The sequence below is a fragment of the Onychostoma macrolepis genome, chromosome 16 (genome assembly GCF_012432095.1).
Source record: "Onychostoma macrolepis isolate SWU-2019 chromosome 16, ASM1243209v1, whole genome shotgun sequence".
NCBI classification, from domain to species: domain Eukaryota; kingdom Metazoa; phylum Chordata; class Actinopteri; order Cypriniformes; family Cyprinidae; genus Onychostoma; species Onychostoma macrolepis.
Genome location: NC_081170.1, coordinates 16,856,739 through 16,875,490, shown reverse-complemented (window position 1 = coordinate 16,875,490; position 18,752 = coordinate 16,856,739). Strand labels below are relative to the sequence as shown.

At 37.8% G+C, this 18,752-nt stretch overlaps 1 protein-coding gene across 3 annotated transcripts in view; it reads left to right on the top strand.

Moving 5' to 3' along the window:
* jarid2a (jumonji and AT-rich interaction domain containing 2a) overlaps positions 1–18,726 on the top strand; it is a 54,971-nt gene extending 36,245 nt beyond the window's left edge. For 2 of the 3 annotated variants that reach the window (XM_058748210.1, XM_058748211.1), the window contains 14 exons: positions 933–1,103; positions 3,524–3,687; positions 5,748–6,738; positions 8,299–8,777; positions 10,601–10,693; positions 10,794–10,912; positions 11,985–12,055; positions 12,236–12,350; positions 12,445–12,550; positions 13,510–13,692; positions 13,840–13,964; positions 14,853–15,030; positions 15,166–15,273; positions 15,862–18,726. In XM_058748210.1, coding sequence (XP_058604193.1) covers positions 933–1,103; positions 3,524–3,687; positions 5,748–6,738; positions 8,299–8,777; positions 10,601–10,693; positions 10,794–10,912; positions 11,985–12,055; positions 12,236–12,350; positions 12,445–12,550; positions 13,510–13,692; positions 13,840–13,964; positions 14,853–15,030; positions 15,166–15,273; positions 15,862–16,035 — 3,077 coding nt within the window. In that variant the 3' untranslated portion in view covers positions 16,036–18,726. Of the gene's footprint in view, positions 1–932; positions 1,104–2,217; positions 2,379–3,523; positions 3,688–5,747; positions 6,739–8,298; positions 8,778–10,600; positions 10,694–10,793; positions 10,913–11,984; positions 12,056–12,235; positions 12,351–12,444; positions 12,551–13,509; positions 13,693–13,839; positions 13,965–14,852; positions 15,031–15,165; positions 15,274–15,861 lie in introns of those variants that run through there. The other variant, XM_058748212.1, reaches the window with a different exon arrangement.
* Positions 18,727–18,752: the final 26 nt, after the last annotated feature.

The following is an 18,752-nucleotide window of genomic DNA, read 5'->3' as shown; positions in this document are numbered from 1 at the left end:
CATGCGTGTCAGATTCATGTCAAGTTCAGCAGCTGCAGCTCTTAAAGTAACTTTTGTAGCTTTAAGTATCCATCTACATTTAATGTAGAATTTAGTGTTTGATAACTTTATTCAATATCTGTATATTTCCTACTTGCTGAAGGGCACAGAATATGATTATATGTTTCATAATGGGTTTATGTGAAGATTGTTTTAAGTTCACTTAAATTAGAAGTTGTTATTTTTTAAAGTATAATAAATGTTAAAATTGATAGTTCTCAATTATACTGTAATGTTGAGTGGCTAGAGTCAATGGTTAAATATTAGGAAAAAAAGAACAATTTCCTAGAAACATCAGTAGTATTGGTATCAGCGATACTCACCTTCAGTCATAAAAAAAGATGCCATTAAACAAATAATAAAATTATATTGCCTTTATGTTGTTTCTATGTTGTTTCTACATTAATTTGAAGATTGAATGTGAAAATATTGCAATGTAAAATAATATTTAAATACTTTAAAGTTAGGGGGTATTAATCGGAATTAATTTCAGGAAAAATGTGCGATTAGTTATTTGCGATAAATTGATTGACAGCACTAATTATATTATATTACATTATATACTGACCTCATACATGTAGTGTATAAATGGTGGTGTAGGACCAAAAAATACTTTAAAAAAAAAAAAAATCTTCTTTTATGTTCCACAGAAGTCAGTCATAAAGGTTTGGAACAACATAAGTAAATGATGACAGATTTTTTTTATTTTTGGTGAACTATCTCTTTAAGGGTAATCAGCTTTTTTACAAAGCAGGATATGTGAAGACTTAATCTGTGTTCATCTCAGCTGGTAGTCATTACTTCTGTTCTGTTCTCTATTTCTAACTCGTACTGTGTGTCTCTCTGTCTGATACTCCCTCATTTTGTCTTTACCCTCTCTCTCATTGGTTCAGGAACTCCTGCGTTGCCCAGCAACATGGCATACTTTGGTAGTGCTAAAGATGATGAAGATGTAGAAGAGGAAGAGGATGAGGAAGAAGACAGCGTTAGCAATGCCCCTGCTTCCTGCCAGTCCACTCCGCGCAAGAGCAAAGGACTCAACAAATGCGTCGCCAACGGTCATGGTACTTGCACTCTTCAAACACACTGAATAACCACAAACACACACACTTGTTCTCATAAACTTTATCTTGCTTTGTGTTTTATAATCCTTTTTACTTAAAATAGTGATTTACAATCCATTTTACTGTGTAGTGTGTGTAGTGTTCAGTGTATTATTGCACTGCCAGTAGCAGACAGGCTGGACATTTGGACCCCAGTGAGGTGTTACAGTCCTGCCTCTTTCCACACCATACAGTTAATGAGCTGTGACTATATAGAGCCCTCACTGTCAGACTGACATTTGCTCTATACCATCCATATAACACAAGCTATTTAATATCTCATATAGCATGCGCACATGCAATATAATATAATATAATATTCAAAGTTTTGAGGTCAATAAGATTTTTTAAAAGAAATAATTTAAACAAGGACATATTAACAGTATTTATACATTTTATACAAGACATTTATAATATCACAAAAGATTTACATTTGAAATAATTGCTTTTCTTTTGAACTTTCCTTTCATCTAAGTATCCTGAAAAAGTGTATTACAGTTTCTACAAAAATATTAACTGTTTTCAACATTGATAATAAAAATAAATGTTTATTGATCATCAGTATATTAAATCAGTATATTAGAGTGATTTATGAAGGATCGTGTAACTGAAGACTGGAGTAATTGCAATTACATGAATACATTACGTTAAATTATATTAAAATAACATTTTAATTATTTTAATTTGTAATAATATTTCACAGTTTTTACTGGATTTGTATCAAATAAATGCAGCCTAAATAAATACACAAATATTATTTGTTTATTTATTTATTAAAAAAAAAAAAATTATATGTAGTATAAATATAAGTGTTAAAATGTAAATTGTTTCACATATGCTATATATTACATATTTTCATGACTATTTATGCTATATTTATTTGTACTGATAATTATGTTTACATTATTTTTCATATCTCTGCTTATTATTAATGATTCCACTGGTCACTGAGCGTGTTTCCTCTTTCTCTTTAGATTTCCGGCATATTTATAGCTAACAGATCAAAACAGGCCAAGCTAATTTTAGGCATATAATAAAGTGACGAACGTCTTTTGAGTGCTCTCCCCATTTTTTTTAGTCTCTGGGTTTGTAACTGGACCCTAATGCCCACTCAGCAAAATCTGCAGTGTAATCTGACACCTCAGTAACCCAATACTGCTCCACATACTCAACACATGTCTGAGGGGCTCTGGACAAACTACAACCATACACCCGTCACCTCACTGAGGTTTCGAGGTCAGATTGGACCTCGAGGAGAAACGCAGTGTTTGTGTCTAAAACCGGGAACAGTTTACAGGGTTTTTAAATTTAGATCATTCCTCTCAAATGCGCCCCATGCTTATGAGATCCTTGAACACTGACCAAGATTTTTCAGTGGAAGTTCTGCTGCTCTAAATTCAGTCTCTGCGCAGTGTGTTGTGTCTGTATGTGGGATATCGTGCTGAAAGGACACTCTGTGTGCTACCTAATGAAAATAGTTGAGCATCCGTACTTTATAATGAAACCAGAGCTACTTTTCCTAACACGCTAAATATGACACTTTTATGTGCGCCATTGGCCGAGCTCCAAACTGTTTGAATGATAAGTTGGTCCCTCTAGAAGCTTTCATTTACTAAAGTGACCCAAAGAGCCTTTCAATACTTGTTTAGTGTTTTACTGCTAACATTGGACTCTCTGTTCAGTTCACCATCTGTTTAGTTAATGGAGGCTCGAAACTTTGAAAACTTTGTTTCTTTTGTCCAAGTGCAATGTGGGTGGCTCTCAGGAAGAATGAAAATCTGTTACAGTAGATTGTCATGCAATATTAAGTTGTTCTTAAAGTCAAAAAGCAGGATATTGGTCTTTAACACAGCTGTTTCTAAAAAGTGAGTACTTTTAGTGGCATTCAGTCATTCTTGTTACTGGGTTTCAGTGATTTATTGATGTTAGTTTGAGAGCTGTAAGCAGCTTTGCTGTTACAAGATTTGAGCTTTAAAATCCCATAAATTCTAGTGTGTTAGACAAGGCCTCTATGCAGACTCTGTTAGCTGCTTGGCAGTCTTCTTTTATAAGAGCAATTTACAAGTCAAGTGCACAGAAAATGGAAAGCAGAGCAGTCAGGTACAGCAGGACCATTCAGCAGAAAGACTCAAACTTGGATCTTTTTCCACCACAGTAGTAAATCATCTGGTTTAGGTCACCTAGGAGGGAAACCATCTGGTTAAGTCAGTCAATTGAGATCCTGTAACCATCAGGCATTGTGCACCCTAATACAGACAAAAAAGCATCTAAATAAATATATATTTTTTGCTTCTAGATATTAAATATGCCTACATACACTAACAAAATGTGCTAAAAGACTTCTTAACATTACATCTGTTGTATGCTCTCTCCTCTACCAGTATTTAATGGACAGAAACGAGCTGCTGAGGAACACAAGAGCAGTTTAAGGGCCAGAGGGAGAGGCAGGGTCCATGGGAAGGAGAAGAACTCTGTAGCATCAGCTAGGACCTCCACTACACACAATCTACGACCCAACAGGGCTGTACAAGAACAAAAACAACAGGTAAACACAAAGTTTTCTCCTAATCTTGATCTAATTTTTGCGAGAGAAAAATAAGTGTTACATCATTTCTCTGGTCAACTGCAAACCATTTAATCAGCATCAATTGGATATCTCAGTCCCTCAAGCTGGCTTGAAGCAAAATTGACCATGTTCAGAAATTCAGATCACTATAGTATTTACAACAATAAAGTTGTAGCTGCCTTCCTGAGTGTATGACACTGATGTGAAAGACATATACTGTAGCCAGTCCCTGATGAATGTAAAAATTGGATTTGCTCATCTATGATGCAGTAGGATAATATATTGCGTTTAGAAATGGCTTTTGTTGCCTCCAGACCGAGAAAAACAAGAGAAAGTCATTTTCAAGTTGAAATTTTGAAAAAACAAGTTTTGTTATGTCAAGATCGCAAGAAAATGAAGTTGTGGAAAGCTGTGGGAAAAAAGCATTGTCTCTTAGATATTCAGATATTGAAGATAAAATGAATTTCAGAAAGATTCTGGTTTTTGAATTATTTATACCTTAAAATCCTACTTCTTGGTAAGAACTGCTAAGCCAGTTTACAGTAGCATATTTCATAATCTAGACTCTATTATTACAGTGAGATTTATTTTTATATGCTGGTATTTGTTGCTGTTATACACCACAATATACGCTTAGCTGCTCTCAGAGTGACCTTTACTATGAGTGAACGATGAATAATTGAAAAGCAAAAAAATGTGTCTTTACACACAGCATTACCTATTAGAACATTATATTCCAGTGCGCACAGTGTCATTTACCTCCGTATTACTGTCTGCTAATTCAGTCAGTACAGAACAGTGGGATAATAGAGACTATGTAGGACCCATTTGTGAGTGTTCATCAAAATTTCCTCCCCTTCTGCCAGAGCGTCCTATGGGCTCGCAGAGCAGCATACGGTTAGCTTTACCCTATCCCTACTATCCTGCAGCAGGCCTATAGCAACACATGATGTCATCTCTCCTCCACCCAACCCCCCTCTCTCTCCACACACAGTCAAATCCAGTGGAGTGTGCAAGTACCACATACTCGGGACTGTGTCCAGTTTTTGTAAACATGAACTGTGTCTCCATGTGGTGGACCATTTGTACATCTGTTGTGGTTTCTGTCAAGAACTTTGGATTTTCATATAAATTAATCGTCTCCCATCCCCCATCGCATGCAGATGGAACAATCATACTACATGGCCCAGGTCACGTGCATGAGCTCCCTAAAGAATGAAAGGACGGCTCCACTGAGCCCCCTAGTGGAAGAATATGGTCACTCTGAGAGGGAATAATTGGAGGTTTTTGTCATGCATTACATTTCAGGAAGTTGTGTTTGCTTTTTCTTGACAACAACATTCTCAGCCCTTGACTTTAAATCACATGTCAACAGTAAAAGAAGAGCAAACACCAAACTCATGTTGTAGCACTGCAGAACCACAGTGTTTACTACAGGTACTACTTTAGGTGCAACAGGACTATAGTTTGTGTACTGGGTGTGTGTGCTGATAAAATTGCATGAATTGAGTGTGTTGCTTTAGATAAAAGTGTCATAAATGCAAAAATTAGGGTCAATGATATAACTTTTTTTTAGTATAAAAAAATATATATATATATATATATATATAAGAATTTAAGATCATAATAAATATTGTAATAAAACTGATTCACTGTTTTTTGTTAATATTAGTTTATTATTAACCTTTTTATTAATATTAAAAAAAAACAAAAAAAACATGTCTGCAAAGTCAAACTCATGCGGTGCAATCAACATGCAGAAACATTAAAAGAGCATAAAACGTGAAATTATGCCATAGTGAGGATCCTTGAAGACTGTATGTCAAGGTCAGTAAGTCTCTTAAAATATCAGCTAAATTGGTGAGGCAAATTTAGTTCAGGTTGTAAAATCTGGTGAGCTTCTCCAAAAAAGTAATGATATTTATGAATTATTAATTGATTCATATGTATAAAAATAATTATATAAAGCATATTAAACCAACAGTTTTTTTATAGTGTAAATAAATGAAATAACAAAAGTCATTTCTGTCATCTCTCAGTCCTCCAAAATGAACAGAACATTGGGAGCATCCGCTGTCAGTTCTAGGAAGACGAGAGAACTCCGTAGTCCCCCGACCAAAGCTGTGAAATACCCCAAGGGCCACGTGACTTACACCAAAGCCAGACTGCTCAAAGAGGCCAAGCTCAGCCTGAGCATACACACACGCCACACCCAAACACACCCTCAGCACTCCAACTCAGGAAAAGCCCAAACCAGCCACGCCAAGATGCAAAAACAGGTGCTATCACCAGCAACCGCTGGGAGGCTGTGTGGGACGGACACTTTCCCACACAGACGAAACGGACTGAGACAGTCAAAGAGGCAGTTGGAGTTAGACGGGGATAGTCTGACTGGAGCAGAGATCGAGGTTAAGAGGGTCAAAGTGGAAGTGGTTCCCTTGGAAACGCGAAGTAGGAAAGCAGCTCAGGAGATGCCGGTGAGACCGCAAGTGGCAGGAACGCAACGGCCCAGACGGGCCTCGGCGGGGAAGCTCATGTTCACCAAACAGATGCACTGTAAAGCCACCGTTCTGGCCAAGAACAGCCCCATTACCTCAACACGAGACATTTTGAAGCCAGCTAACTCCCCCAAAATATCAGAGACCCTTAAAACAAGCAATTCCCTAAAGCAAGGCAATCCTTCTAATACGACTGAGCCCCTCAACCAAGCTGAGCCTAAAGAGCGAGGCCGGCGCAGTGCGGAGGTCACGGAAGTTCCCGTTTTCTATCCCAGCACACGCGAGTTCCACGAGCCGCTGACTTACATGGAGTTTGTGCGGGGGCAAGCGGAGGCGTTTGGGTTGTACCGGGTTGTTCCGCCAGCGGATTGGCGTCCTGAGTGCAAGCTTAAAGAGGAGATGCGCTTCGTCTCGTACGTGCAGCATGTGCACAAGCTGGGCAGACGCTGGGGCCCGAATGTACAGCAACTGGCTTGCATCAGGAGACACCTGCGGACACAAGGCATTAATATAGAAGAGCCTCCACTTATAGGTAAGAAGTGCTGTACAGGATCCAAAACAATGTTTTGTGGGTATAATTGACAGTCAGAGACAGTGTTGGGGAGTAACTAAAAATAGCTCAGACAGCAACATAGTTTTGGCCCAGATCCAGCCCACATCTGGCCCGTGTGAAATCCATGCGGGCCAGATGTGGGCCGGATCTGGGCCGGCACTGCAAGCTGTCTGGGAGCAATGCTACTAACTTAGCTACTTTATTTTAGTGCCGTGACAAAAGCTTAGCTTTTAAAATTGTGTTGTTTTTGATATGTATATCTGTTTGTCTTCTCTATCAGATGTAGCATTTGAAAGTATGATTCATTCCAGTGAATCAGTTTGTCATAAATGGTCCTCTCTCTCTCTCTCATTACATTTGAAAGTATGATTCATTTTAGTGAATCAGTTTGTTGTAAATGCATCTCTCTCGCATATGTAGCATTTAAAAGTATGATTCCTTAAGTTATAGAGAACCAGTTTGTCTTAAACGCTCCTCTCTGTCTCTCAGAAGTAGCGTAGAAAAGTCTGATTCATTGCGGTGAAATATTTTTTCTTAAACACTCCTCTCATGCTAAGATTCATGCTAGTGAATCAGTTTGTCATAAATGCTCCTCTCTCTTTCATATGTAGCATTGGAAAGTTTGATTCATTCCATTCAAATCAGTTCATTTGGATTAATCATTTTATAGCAAAACATTTAATTAATTGCTTCTGTTCATCACTATATTTATTTTAATTTGTTTTATTTTATTTGTATTTTGTATGAATCTAAGTTAAAAGTTGTCACCCAAACCGAGATGTTTATTCATTCCAAAACTCCTATTTTGTCATAAAAATATTGTTTAAATATAATATCACCACATTAATTATTAAAATAGTTTCCTTCTTATGAAACTACTTTGTTTCTAATTTGACTGCAGTGTAACTACTTCAGATTATGAAACAGAAGCTACAGTTTCGAAGGACTCATAGGTCCAGCATAACTTTGTATTCATACCCATTACATCAAATTCTCTGTTAAATCCAGGCTATGTTATCTTTAGTTGAAGTCAGTTAGATTAATGTGTTAGCTCAGACAATAGGTGGTGTGTTTATTAACATTCAGATGAATAGAATCTCTTCTATATTCACTTCTAGGCTGCGCTGCTACATTTTAAGTGCATATCTATTGGTCATTCGGTCACTGACCTGTTCAGTCTGGACAGATTAGCGAGTTCATACTAGCAAAGGCAGCTTCCTTTTGACAAGATTACTCCGTGCATCTAGAGCCAAGACAGATAGACGGCTCAGTCTGGTCTCTTGTTGACTGAATGAGGAAAATCATCTGGCGATGCCAGACAGAGCTGCTGCCTTCTTGCCAACCTCAAATCCTTCTTTAGTTTCAATGTGCCACTCAAACAGTGACATGGCTGGCACTAATGCGAGCCGTTTGAAAGCCTGTGACTAATGGGGTATGTGCGCACACATTTAGAGATAAAAGTGAAGCGAAATTAAAGAAGCAGCCATTTGCAAACAGCCAGTGTGGTGATTCATTTGTATCCTTTTTGCGTTCTTTTAGGCGGCTGTGAGCTGGACCTGGCCAGATTCTTCCAGATCCTCAATGAAATGGGGGGAATGCAGCAGGTGACAGACCTGAAGACGTGGGGCCGTCTCGCCGATCTGCTGGGCATCCCGCGCTCGGCTCAAGATCGGCTGGCCAAGCTCCAGGAGGCGTACTGCCAGTACCTGCTCTCCTACGACTCCCTATCCCCAGCCCAGAGGGCCCAGCTGGAGAAGGAAGTGCTGGCGGAGAAAGAGGCCCTGGAGAGAAGAAATGGGCCCCTAGAGGGCCAGGGAGACATATCCCAGCATGCTGCTCTGCTGCTTCCACGCTGTGAGCCCAAAAATGGGCTGGTGAACGGAGCGTTGCACCGAAGCGGAGCGCGTGAACACCTCAGAGAGCTTGACCCCACGGTGAAGACCACCCGGCCGAGAAGACTAGAGAAGAGAGGGGAGGATGAAGGGGTGATAAATGAACATCACAAGTGCATACACAGGGTATATTTGCTTTACTTTTTGGATTCATAATTATATTTATGAACAGTCATTAGTTAGTGTGTAATGTTGCTGTTTGAGCATAAACAATATCTGCAAAGTTACAATGCTGAAAGTTCAATGCAAACGGAGATATTTGTCTTTTAAAATTATGGCAGTTTAATGCCTACAAAAACGGCTCATAGGGACTACAACAAGCTACTTCCTGGGTTGGTGACATCACAAAACCTGACATTTACATAAACCTCGCAACTGGGAACATGCAACAAAGGGGGCGAGGCCATGTTGCACTGCTTTAGAGAAGAGGAAGAGTTGTTGCCATACCGTCAAAACTAGGGGGGCGTGAAAAAATCTATTCATATCCACCTTTAAAAATTTAAAAATGGGCGCGTCCAGCTATTTTTAGCTGTACAAAACAGTTTTGCTGCTTGATATTGAAAATTTGTGTCTTACGATATTATTTTAATGTATTATCTTAATTATGAACACACTGGTTTGTAGTGCAAACAGTTTTACCGTTTACTGCACGTTGTTTTCTTCTCGTTACTATAGCGGCTAATGAACCAGAAGTCTCACCCATAGGCTTACTTCCGCGTTGAAGAAAAAGGTGGATATGAATCGCGATTCTGTCTGCTAACGATTCCACGGATTGACAAGTTTCAAATTCTGTGTTCTAGAGCAGCGGTTCTTAGGTCTGTTCCTCGCGTCCCCCTGCTTTGCACAGCATATCTCTCTCTCGCCTGATTCAGATCATCAGCTCGTCAGCTCCATCAATGAAATGTTTTCCAATTATACACTTTATGTGTATAGACAGATATTTTTCACATAGCTATGAGAAGCGTTAAACATGGACGCACACGCGGTTGCCATGGTAGTGAGCAATATTTGCTGGCAAACACTTCTTCTTACCGTTACAAAAATGCTACAACGCAATTATGTATTCTGCTGTATTAAAGCTTTAATCAGGATAAATCCGTATATTAGAAGCTAACAGAAGCAGTAGCATTTACAAATAACAGCGTATCTAAAAGTATAAGACAGCAACAAACAAAAAACATACCATTCTGAAACTTCCTGTAAGGGTGAACGTGATTTCACCAAGTACCACATGTTCCTGGATCAACATCCTTGTTGATCCTCGAACAACATTCCAATCAACCAATCAGAATTGAGGGCTAACTTTTCAGGAAATGTCTGTTTTAGGCTTACTATCTTGGTTAGGTGCTTCTACACCTATCACCTATCAGTTAATCAGCTATCATTTCCCACTGATTTTAGGAATAAATTATGGGTAGGGTTAGGTTTAGGGGTAGGGATTGGGTTAAGTCTATATTTTTGGACAGTAATGTTGTTCCAGGATCAACAAAAGATGTCGTCCTGTAAGAGTCGTGCTCGCACAGGTTCTGCGCGATCCTCTTCACTAATATTCTCTGGGTCTCAATCGGACTCAAATTGATAAGCAATATTGACGACGCCATTGTTTACAAAACAACTCCGGCACATGGCACTTTCTGCACGCACACTAGGTGGTTTAGCGAATCACAACACACTGGGCCAGCTAACCAATCTGAGCCCATCATGTATTTCTGAGGGAGGGGCTTCATAAAAGCAGGAAATCATCAGTGTGTTCATAGGAGAAGGGACAGAGTGGTGTTGAATAAAGGTAAATTATGTGAAAAATAATGATTGTTTTTGAAAACTAAGCATTAACACGTGTTAGACTGTACCCCATAAACACAATTAAGCCTAGAAAAAAAAAGCAGTCAACCACCCCTTTAAGCATCAGTCTTTGGTGTGGACGCTCATTGTTTGTCTGTCTTTCCCAGGGAAAGTCGTTCTCGTTGACAACATTCTACAGGGCAGCCAGGAACACTATGAACATGTGCTTCAGCAAAGAGCCAGACACTGCTGAAGTTGAGGTACATCTTCCTGTTGACTAGCTGTTTTCTTTGATGTGCAGGAATAAGTGATGTTGTTTTTAGTCATGTTCACTGTCATCTCTATTAACTGTTGCTGCAGAGGGAGTACTGGAGACTGGTTGAGGAAAAGGAATGCCATGTTGCTGTGCACTGTGGGAGGGTCGACACAAAGACTCATGGGAGTGGATTTCCTGTGGGAAAGTCTGAGCCATTTTCAAAGTTAGGGTTTTAAAAAACATTTTACATTAAAGGGATAGTTTACCCAAAAGTGAACATTTTGATACTGTCATCATTTACTCACCCTCCATTTGTTCCAAACCTGTATGGGTTTCTTTAGTCTGCAAAACACAAAAGAAAATATTTTGAAGAATGTTGGTAACCAAACAGCTGACGGTAACTATCGACTTCCATAGTATTATCCATAGTATTTCATAGTATCCATACTATAGAAGTCAGAGGCTACCATCAGCTGTTTGGTGACCAAAATATCTTGTTTTGCTAAAACTCATACAGATTTGGAACAAATTGATGGTGAGTAGATGATGACAGAATTTTCATTTTTGGGTGAACTATCCTTTAAGTTTGTATGTTAACATTATTTAATGCATCAATTATACTAACAGTTAAAAAAAAAAAATTATATATATATATATATATATAGTTACATTTTATTTTATATAAATATTATATTTCATAGAACTATATTATGTATGTTTATATATCATTGTTCAAGTTAGTTCATAATATATCTAAAGTCACCTGTAAAAACTAGATGCTACAATGTAAAACCATATTAAGTGAATTTAGGCATCTCAATGTACATTATGAAAAATGATTATTCATTTTACGTGTGCGTGAAAGATTTCCGCACACAGATTTTGCAACGATTCAAGTTGGTCATGCAGATTCACCACGCTGACCAATAAGAAGCTGCTTGCATTGACTGTGACTCCTGTGTGAGCTGTTTCATACATCACTACACTGTTGACAACAGACAATGGACCTTTTGTGCTTTTGTAATTTCTCGAATGTGACGGAAGAGTTCTGAGTGTTTTTAAAGAATAACTTAAAAATCAAAAAATCCAATATTAGCTGATATATTGCACAACCCTTGTAAAAAACATATGTGTAAATTAACCTTATTATTGATATTTATCATTTCTGTATAGTACCAATTATAGTGCTTTAACAGTATATACAACCTTATTGTAAAATTTTACCTGTAGAAGATAAACAAAACGTGCATATTGACAGACTCTGCAAACTCTAATTGATTTGTCTTGTTCCCAAGGCATGGATGGAATCTTACTGTCCTTCCCAATAACTCAGGATCCATCTTACGTCATCTTGGTGCTGTGCCAGGTAATGTTTTCTGAAAAACAAAACTTTAATGCATGCAATAAAACATCTTGATGATTAAGAGTTCAATTATATTCCCATACTAGATCCTTTAGAATGATGTGTAAATTTAATCTTCCTGCGATTCCTGTTGAATCTGTGCAGCAGTAAGTGTTCAGTACATCTGTTTGTGTTTGCATGAAGGAGTGACCATCCCCTGGCTGAACATAGGCATGGTCTTTTCTACCTCATGCTGGTGTCGGGACCAGAACAGCCTTCCATATATCGATTACCTACACACTGGTGCTGACTGCATTTGGTAAGAGTTTAAAGAGTTTGTTATCAAACGTTACAGCTGGCTTAAATTGAACCCAAATGGCACGTTCCCTAATAAATGTCTCTCTCATCCTCAGGTACTGTATTCCAGCTGAAGAGAAATCAAAACTTGACAAAGTAGTACACACACTGCTACAGGCAAATGGCACTCCAGGGTTGGAGATGCTAGAGAGGAACATTATGGTGAGAGAGAAACAATGACTTCTGCACCACTTTTCTCTTAAAGGGACAGCTCACCTAAAAATAAACATTTTGTCATAATTTACTCCCCTCATGTTGTTGTTTCACTTTCTTTCTTACGGAGGGGACATGTTCAGTTCACTTAATTTTGTCGTGGTCACGACATATTAACTTGTGGGGACGTGATAATATGTTGTGGTCACGCAATGTGAAGTCGTTGAGGGAACGACATTTTTCTCGCGGCCACAAGTTTAAACAAACCTGCATGACCATAGTAACCTGGGATTACTAGAAATGGATAAAACATTTTTATCCATACCACAGTATTGTAAATCCATTAACTGATCGTGTCTTTTAATTTAATATTTGTACATTATTATTATAATCATATTAAGTGGTTAGGGCTATATTTTTTATATTTATTGTCTATCGTATTACCTAATTAACGTTTTGTATAATTATGCTAGTATTTGCTACAATATATTTTGCAATACTATAAACCCCTGACAATTGTGCCAATACTTTATGATTGTATTTTAATTTTATGTACTTTGTGTAACATTTATTCATGATAAACTTCATTTGAATGCTGTCTACATCGCACGCAATACAGTCTGGTAGCCTAGGCCTATGGTTAATATAATAATTTAATAATGTAATAATTTCTATAACACTTTCTTAATTCAAAATAAAATATGAATAAATCCGTCTCTGATAATACCGGGTTACTACGGTCTCGCAGGTTTGTTTACACATTAAACTCGTAGCCGCAAGAAATGGATTGAAACACTGAGACTTTTCATAATATCTTCTTTTGGGTTCCACAGAAGACGAACAGCAAAATTGTCCATTTTTGGTGACTGTCCCTTCAAATGCACCGTCTTTCTGCAATGAAAAGGAGAATGTGGTTTGATGTGATGTTATTTTTCATTTCACTTTTTCTCTCTTCATCCTCATGACAGATTTCTCCAGAGGTGCTCCGTCGAAAGGGGGTGAAAGTGTACCGGACTGTCCAACAGAGTGGTCAGTTCATGGTATGTTTCCCTGGGACCTATGTGTCTAAGGTGTGTTGTGGCTACACTGTCTCAGAGACAGTGCACTTCGCCAACCCCCAGTGGATGAAACTGGGCTACGAGGCAGCTAAGGTGAGAGACTCGCCACGTGGACGGACAAAGCCAGCTGGACCTTGGCTTGGTTCAGCTCAAATAGAGCTGTATTTTTGGAGTGAAGTTTTGGCTATCTTCTGTGGGAGTATGGTGCTTTCACACTTGTGTGTCGTGTTTGCTTTGCAGGACCTTAAACGGCGTCGTATAGAGGAGCCTTTCTCCACAGAGAAACTGCTCTGCCAGATCACTACATGTGAGCGGGACAACAAGCAGCTCATGAATGCAGTCTCCAGTCTCATCAAAGATCTCAGGTCTGTATAGTTGTATCGTTTTAAATGGTACACGTGCAAGTTTACAAGTTTACTCAGCCAGTGCTCCACACAGAGATCTGATCTGATCATCATCCATTCTGTCTGGAATGACATGAAGAAACAGAACAAACTGAGACAGACTAAATCCAGAAGAACTGTCTTCAAGATGCTTCAAGAAACCTACCTGCAAATCTACAGTACTGTTAAAAGTTTTAGGCACTTGCTGTAAAATGAGGATGTTGTCAAAAATAATGTCATAAATAGATTTTCCTTATCAATTAACGTCTATTAACTAAATTAACATTTGGTGTGACCAACCTTTGTGTTTAAAGCAGCTTTTGCCCTCGGTGCACTTGCGCATAGTTTTTCAGGTTGCTTCCCAGACAGCAAGCAGTGTCGGCCCAGATCCGCATGGATTTCGCACGGGCCAGATGTGGGCTGGATCTGGGCCAAAACTATGTTGCTGTCTGGGTTTGCAGGTAGGTTTCTTAAAGGCGTCGCCACAGTTCTTCTGGATTTAGTCTGTCTCAGTTTGTTCTGTTTCTTCATGTCATTCCAGACAGACTGGAGGATGATCAGATCAGATCTCTGTGGCTGTTGTGCGAACAAAAATCTCACTGGATTATTACAATTAATAGTAAAATGAATGCTTGGAAATGTAAACTGATATTTGCTACTGAAACACTACACCAAAAGATAGAAATAACTGACTTGAAAGCATTTTTTAGCTGGTGAAGAAAATACTAGTGTTCTAATCATTTTGGCCACCACTGTATATAGCAGCATTATTAAATTAATAGTGTTTTTAAAGGTTAATATTTTTCAGAAACAGAAAATATTCAGATATTTTCCAAATCTGGGTAAAATTCCTGTTCTGTACTTTTTCAGGGATGCAGAGATTAGCCAGCGCAGGGATCTGTTCGAGGCCGGGCTCCGTCTGTCTGCGCGCTATGGCACACACTGCGAGTCTCAAGCAGACAAGAAGAAGCAGCAGCGCTCGAGATTTACAGAAGACACGGCTGACAGACGCTGCCAAGTGTGTCAGCATCTGTGCTACGTCTCCATGGTAAATTTACAATACCTTATACAAAGAGGTCTGTCTTAAATTATGATGGAATTTCCCCAGGCTGATTGGTCTAGCTATGCTATAATATGCCATATTAAGATATAAACTGTACTCTCCCTGTCTCGTCTTTAACAGGTTGTTCACGAGAGTGACAATGTGGTTTTCTGTCTGGAATGTGCTCTTCGATACATCCAGAAGCGCAGGTCCCCCCGTGGCCTCAAGATGATGTTTCGTTACACTGAGGTATGTCTGCAGCAAGTGTTTATAAAAGCTGGGAGTAGCATTAAATGCATTAAACCATCTGCTCTTTTTTTGTCTAAATCAAATCAGAAACTAAGATCAAATTATAACTAAATATAAACTAAACGTTTTGTTTCATTATACACTACCATTAAAAAAGTCTGGAGTCAGTAAGATTGTTTAATGTTTTTGAAAGACGTCTCTTATGCTCATCAAGGCTGCATTTATTTGATTAAAAATGCAATAAAAGCAGTATTTTGAAATACTATTGCAATCTAAAGTTTATTGTTTGTTACATTATTATGTTAAATTATTGTTGTTACATTATTATGTTAAATTCAGCAAGTGGCAAGAAAAGTATAGAAAATAAAAATGTAAAACTGTTATAATGAATAACAAGGTTAAAAATCTATTTTCTAACTGATCCTTTAGTCACACTGGAATGTCAAATGGAGCATTGAGCACATTGTATTGTGCGATGTTGTATTAAGTGCAGAATTTTGTTGTATAATTCACAGTATGAATATAATACGGTATTCCTCTTTAAAATAAACTTCTCAGTGTAAATATATCCCACCCTATTTTGCGCAGGAGCAGATCAACAGTCTGGTGAATCGAGTGTGTGGCAGAGCATTGGAGAAGGGTGGAGTGAAGCAGAAAGCCGTCGGGCCCAGCAAGACACCAGCAAAACGAAGCCCCAGAAACAAGAGCTCCGCCTTGATCCCCCTCTCCAGCGCCGCTTCAAATAACACCGGCCGCTCCTAACTAGACCAGACCAGACCAGACCGTCAGCGACATTCCTCCGGGTCTCCTTTTATATCAGGTGTTCCTAATACTTGTGTACAAACACTCTTCAATACTCTTTGTACCTACTGTATAATATATCAATACAACAAGCTGTTATATTGCACTTTTGTATTACAGATACGTGTAGTTACTGGCTGGTTAGTCCAATATATTGAATGTACGGAGGTTAAATGTTACATCGCATTTCACGTCAAATATAAGGGGGCGAATGCACAATTGTTTGGGGCACCTGACATAAGGCTATTGGGTCTCATCCAACAAGCACGCAACCTTTTGCACTAGTATTGAGATTGGTTTTTAGATGAGTATTTTCGGGTTGTTTTAGCATTAAATCGAGTATAGATATGCGTATACATAGATATAAATATATCCTATACTATTCCTATCATTTGTGTTTAACTGGTGCTGTAGTGACACTTTTCTCCATCACCCTTACGGCCTGTTTGTCTCTTGGGCTCATGTTTATTACGTCTTAAAGCTGTCAGGAACAAGAACGAACATGCGTGATTACAGCCCACACATCAAACACTGCATGTATCGTGGTTACTGGCATTTCGTTTCTCCAGCTACAAAAAAAAATAAATACAAAAATTGCGGGCTTGACACTTTTACATAGATCTAACATGTGAAGGAGCCCGTGAATGTTTCTGACGGCACCGATAAGAGATTTCCTTTGCGAATTCCCACCTGGAGATCTCAAGGCCTTGTGTGAGTACACTAGGAACTCCCCTCTTTTAAAAGCACATTTTGAGGCCTTTTAATAAACATCTTTGGAGTACAAATAACAAGTTTGTTGCTGAGGGCAGTTTGTGCTTGTTTTTAAAGTTACTATGTCAATTGTAAATGCAGTTTCCCTTTTATCCCACAAACTTTTGTCCCCCTGACTTTATATTTGTAATTGGTTACCAGTGTTTCGTTTTGCCGTTAAGAATGAAATCTTTCTTTCATTTTCATAGAATATTATTGCGAAATAATAATTTCTATCAAAAATTAATCCCCAAATATGTTTCTATGCCAGTAAATGTTAAATTGAGCCTTTGAGTTCGGGTCTCTAGGGGTTTGGATGAGAAGGTCGAGATGAAGAAAAAGCCTTACTTCTACATTGGTTTCTTCATCAATATAAATTAGATGTTAACAGGGTTGCTACAAAAACATACAAAAAATAAGTGCTGCTTAAATCACTGAGAAGTATGTCATAGTGGTGATCCCTAGTTTTTTAGCTTTAATTTGTTTATTCAAAAGGAAAAGTCTTTTACCCAAAAGTAAACTATTGTGTAGGCCTAGCTACCCATTGCACTGACTGTATCAAAGTCTTGTAATCAAACATGGTAGTCGCCCCTTTCCAAATGACTGACTTGTATTTAAGGTTTAAAAAACTGAACAGTGTTTCCAAAATGTGGTTGTATACTTTTTATGGCCTTAAAATGTTTTAGTTTTTTTGTTTTGTTATCCTTTTCACCATATTTTATACAGTAATACTCCTGATCCTTGTACTGTTAATTTATATGCACTGTTATTCAGTCCTCCAGTCCAGTGGAGATCTTTTTGGTTACTTTTTTTTTTCTTTCTTTTTTTTTTTTTACTTTAGGTTTGTATATTTTTTTTGGTTTTAATAAATAAATCACTTGTCAATCCTTCCAAAAATGTACTGGCCTCATTGTTTTGTTTTTTAATGGAGCTGCACAGAGTAGTTTTGATTTTATGGACAATAACTGGTAAAATGGCAAAATTATAATTCTACATTATTTTGTGTTAAACTAAACATAATACATAAAACACTACAAATTAACTATAAAATTCATATTTTTAAATGCTAGATGTCAATTTAGGCATCACAACATTATAATGTACAGTATGAAAAATGTCTATTCAAAAAATTACATTTAACAATATTAAGTTTTTAAAGATTAACTTTGAATGTTAGGTGATAGCCAATTTAATAGCCGGTATCTGTTGATAACAGATCAAAAACAATACAACTGTTCATTGTTAGTTCATGTTAGCACAGGTATATTAATATTACCGGCTATTGATTTTAATATTTAGTATATATTTACATTAACTGACACCCACCCCTCCCCCCAAAAAAGTTCATTTTAACTAAGGTTAGCAAATGAAACCTTATTGTTAGTGTTATATATTTTGAACATTTTAAAGTGCTTAATACTTTTATTCAGCAAGCATGCATTCATTTGAAAAGTGCCAGTAATGTTACAGTGTTACAAAATAAAGTTTTTGAACTGTTCATTTATCACAATGTTTCATGGTTTCCACAAAAAGTAGCACAATTGTTTTCAATACTAAGAAATGTTTCATGAGCACCAAATCAACTTTTTTTTTTTTTAAATTGTAATAGTTTATCACAATACAAGTTATACTGCATTGTGGATTAAAAAAAATGTAGCCTCAGTGAGCATGAGACTTTCATTTCAAAACATTAAATATTGTACCAACCCTAAACTTTTCACACACCCTTCTTCTTGAAATCATTTCTTATCAAAACCCATGCAGTCGGACTTTACTCTTCCTTTTATAAAAGCCCTCATTCTCGCTGCCTTCATTTCACTGCAGTTACCGTGATAACTCCGTATTCTTCCCCAGAGGTAACAGGGTTTGAGAGCAACAGCTTGCTGTACGGGGAGCCTGTAAATTCTGTAACCACAGATGGTCCAAAT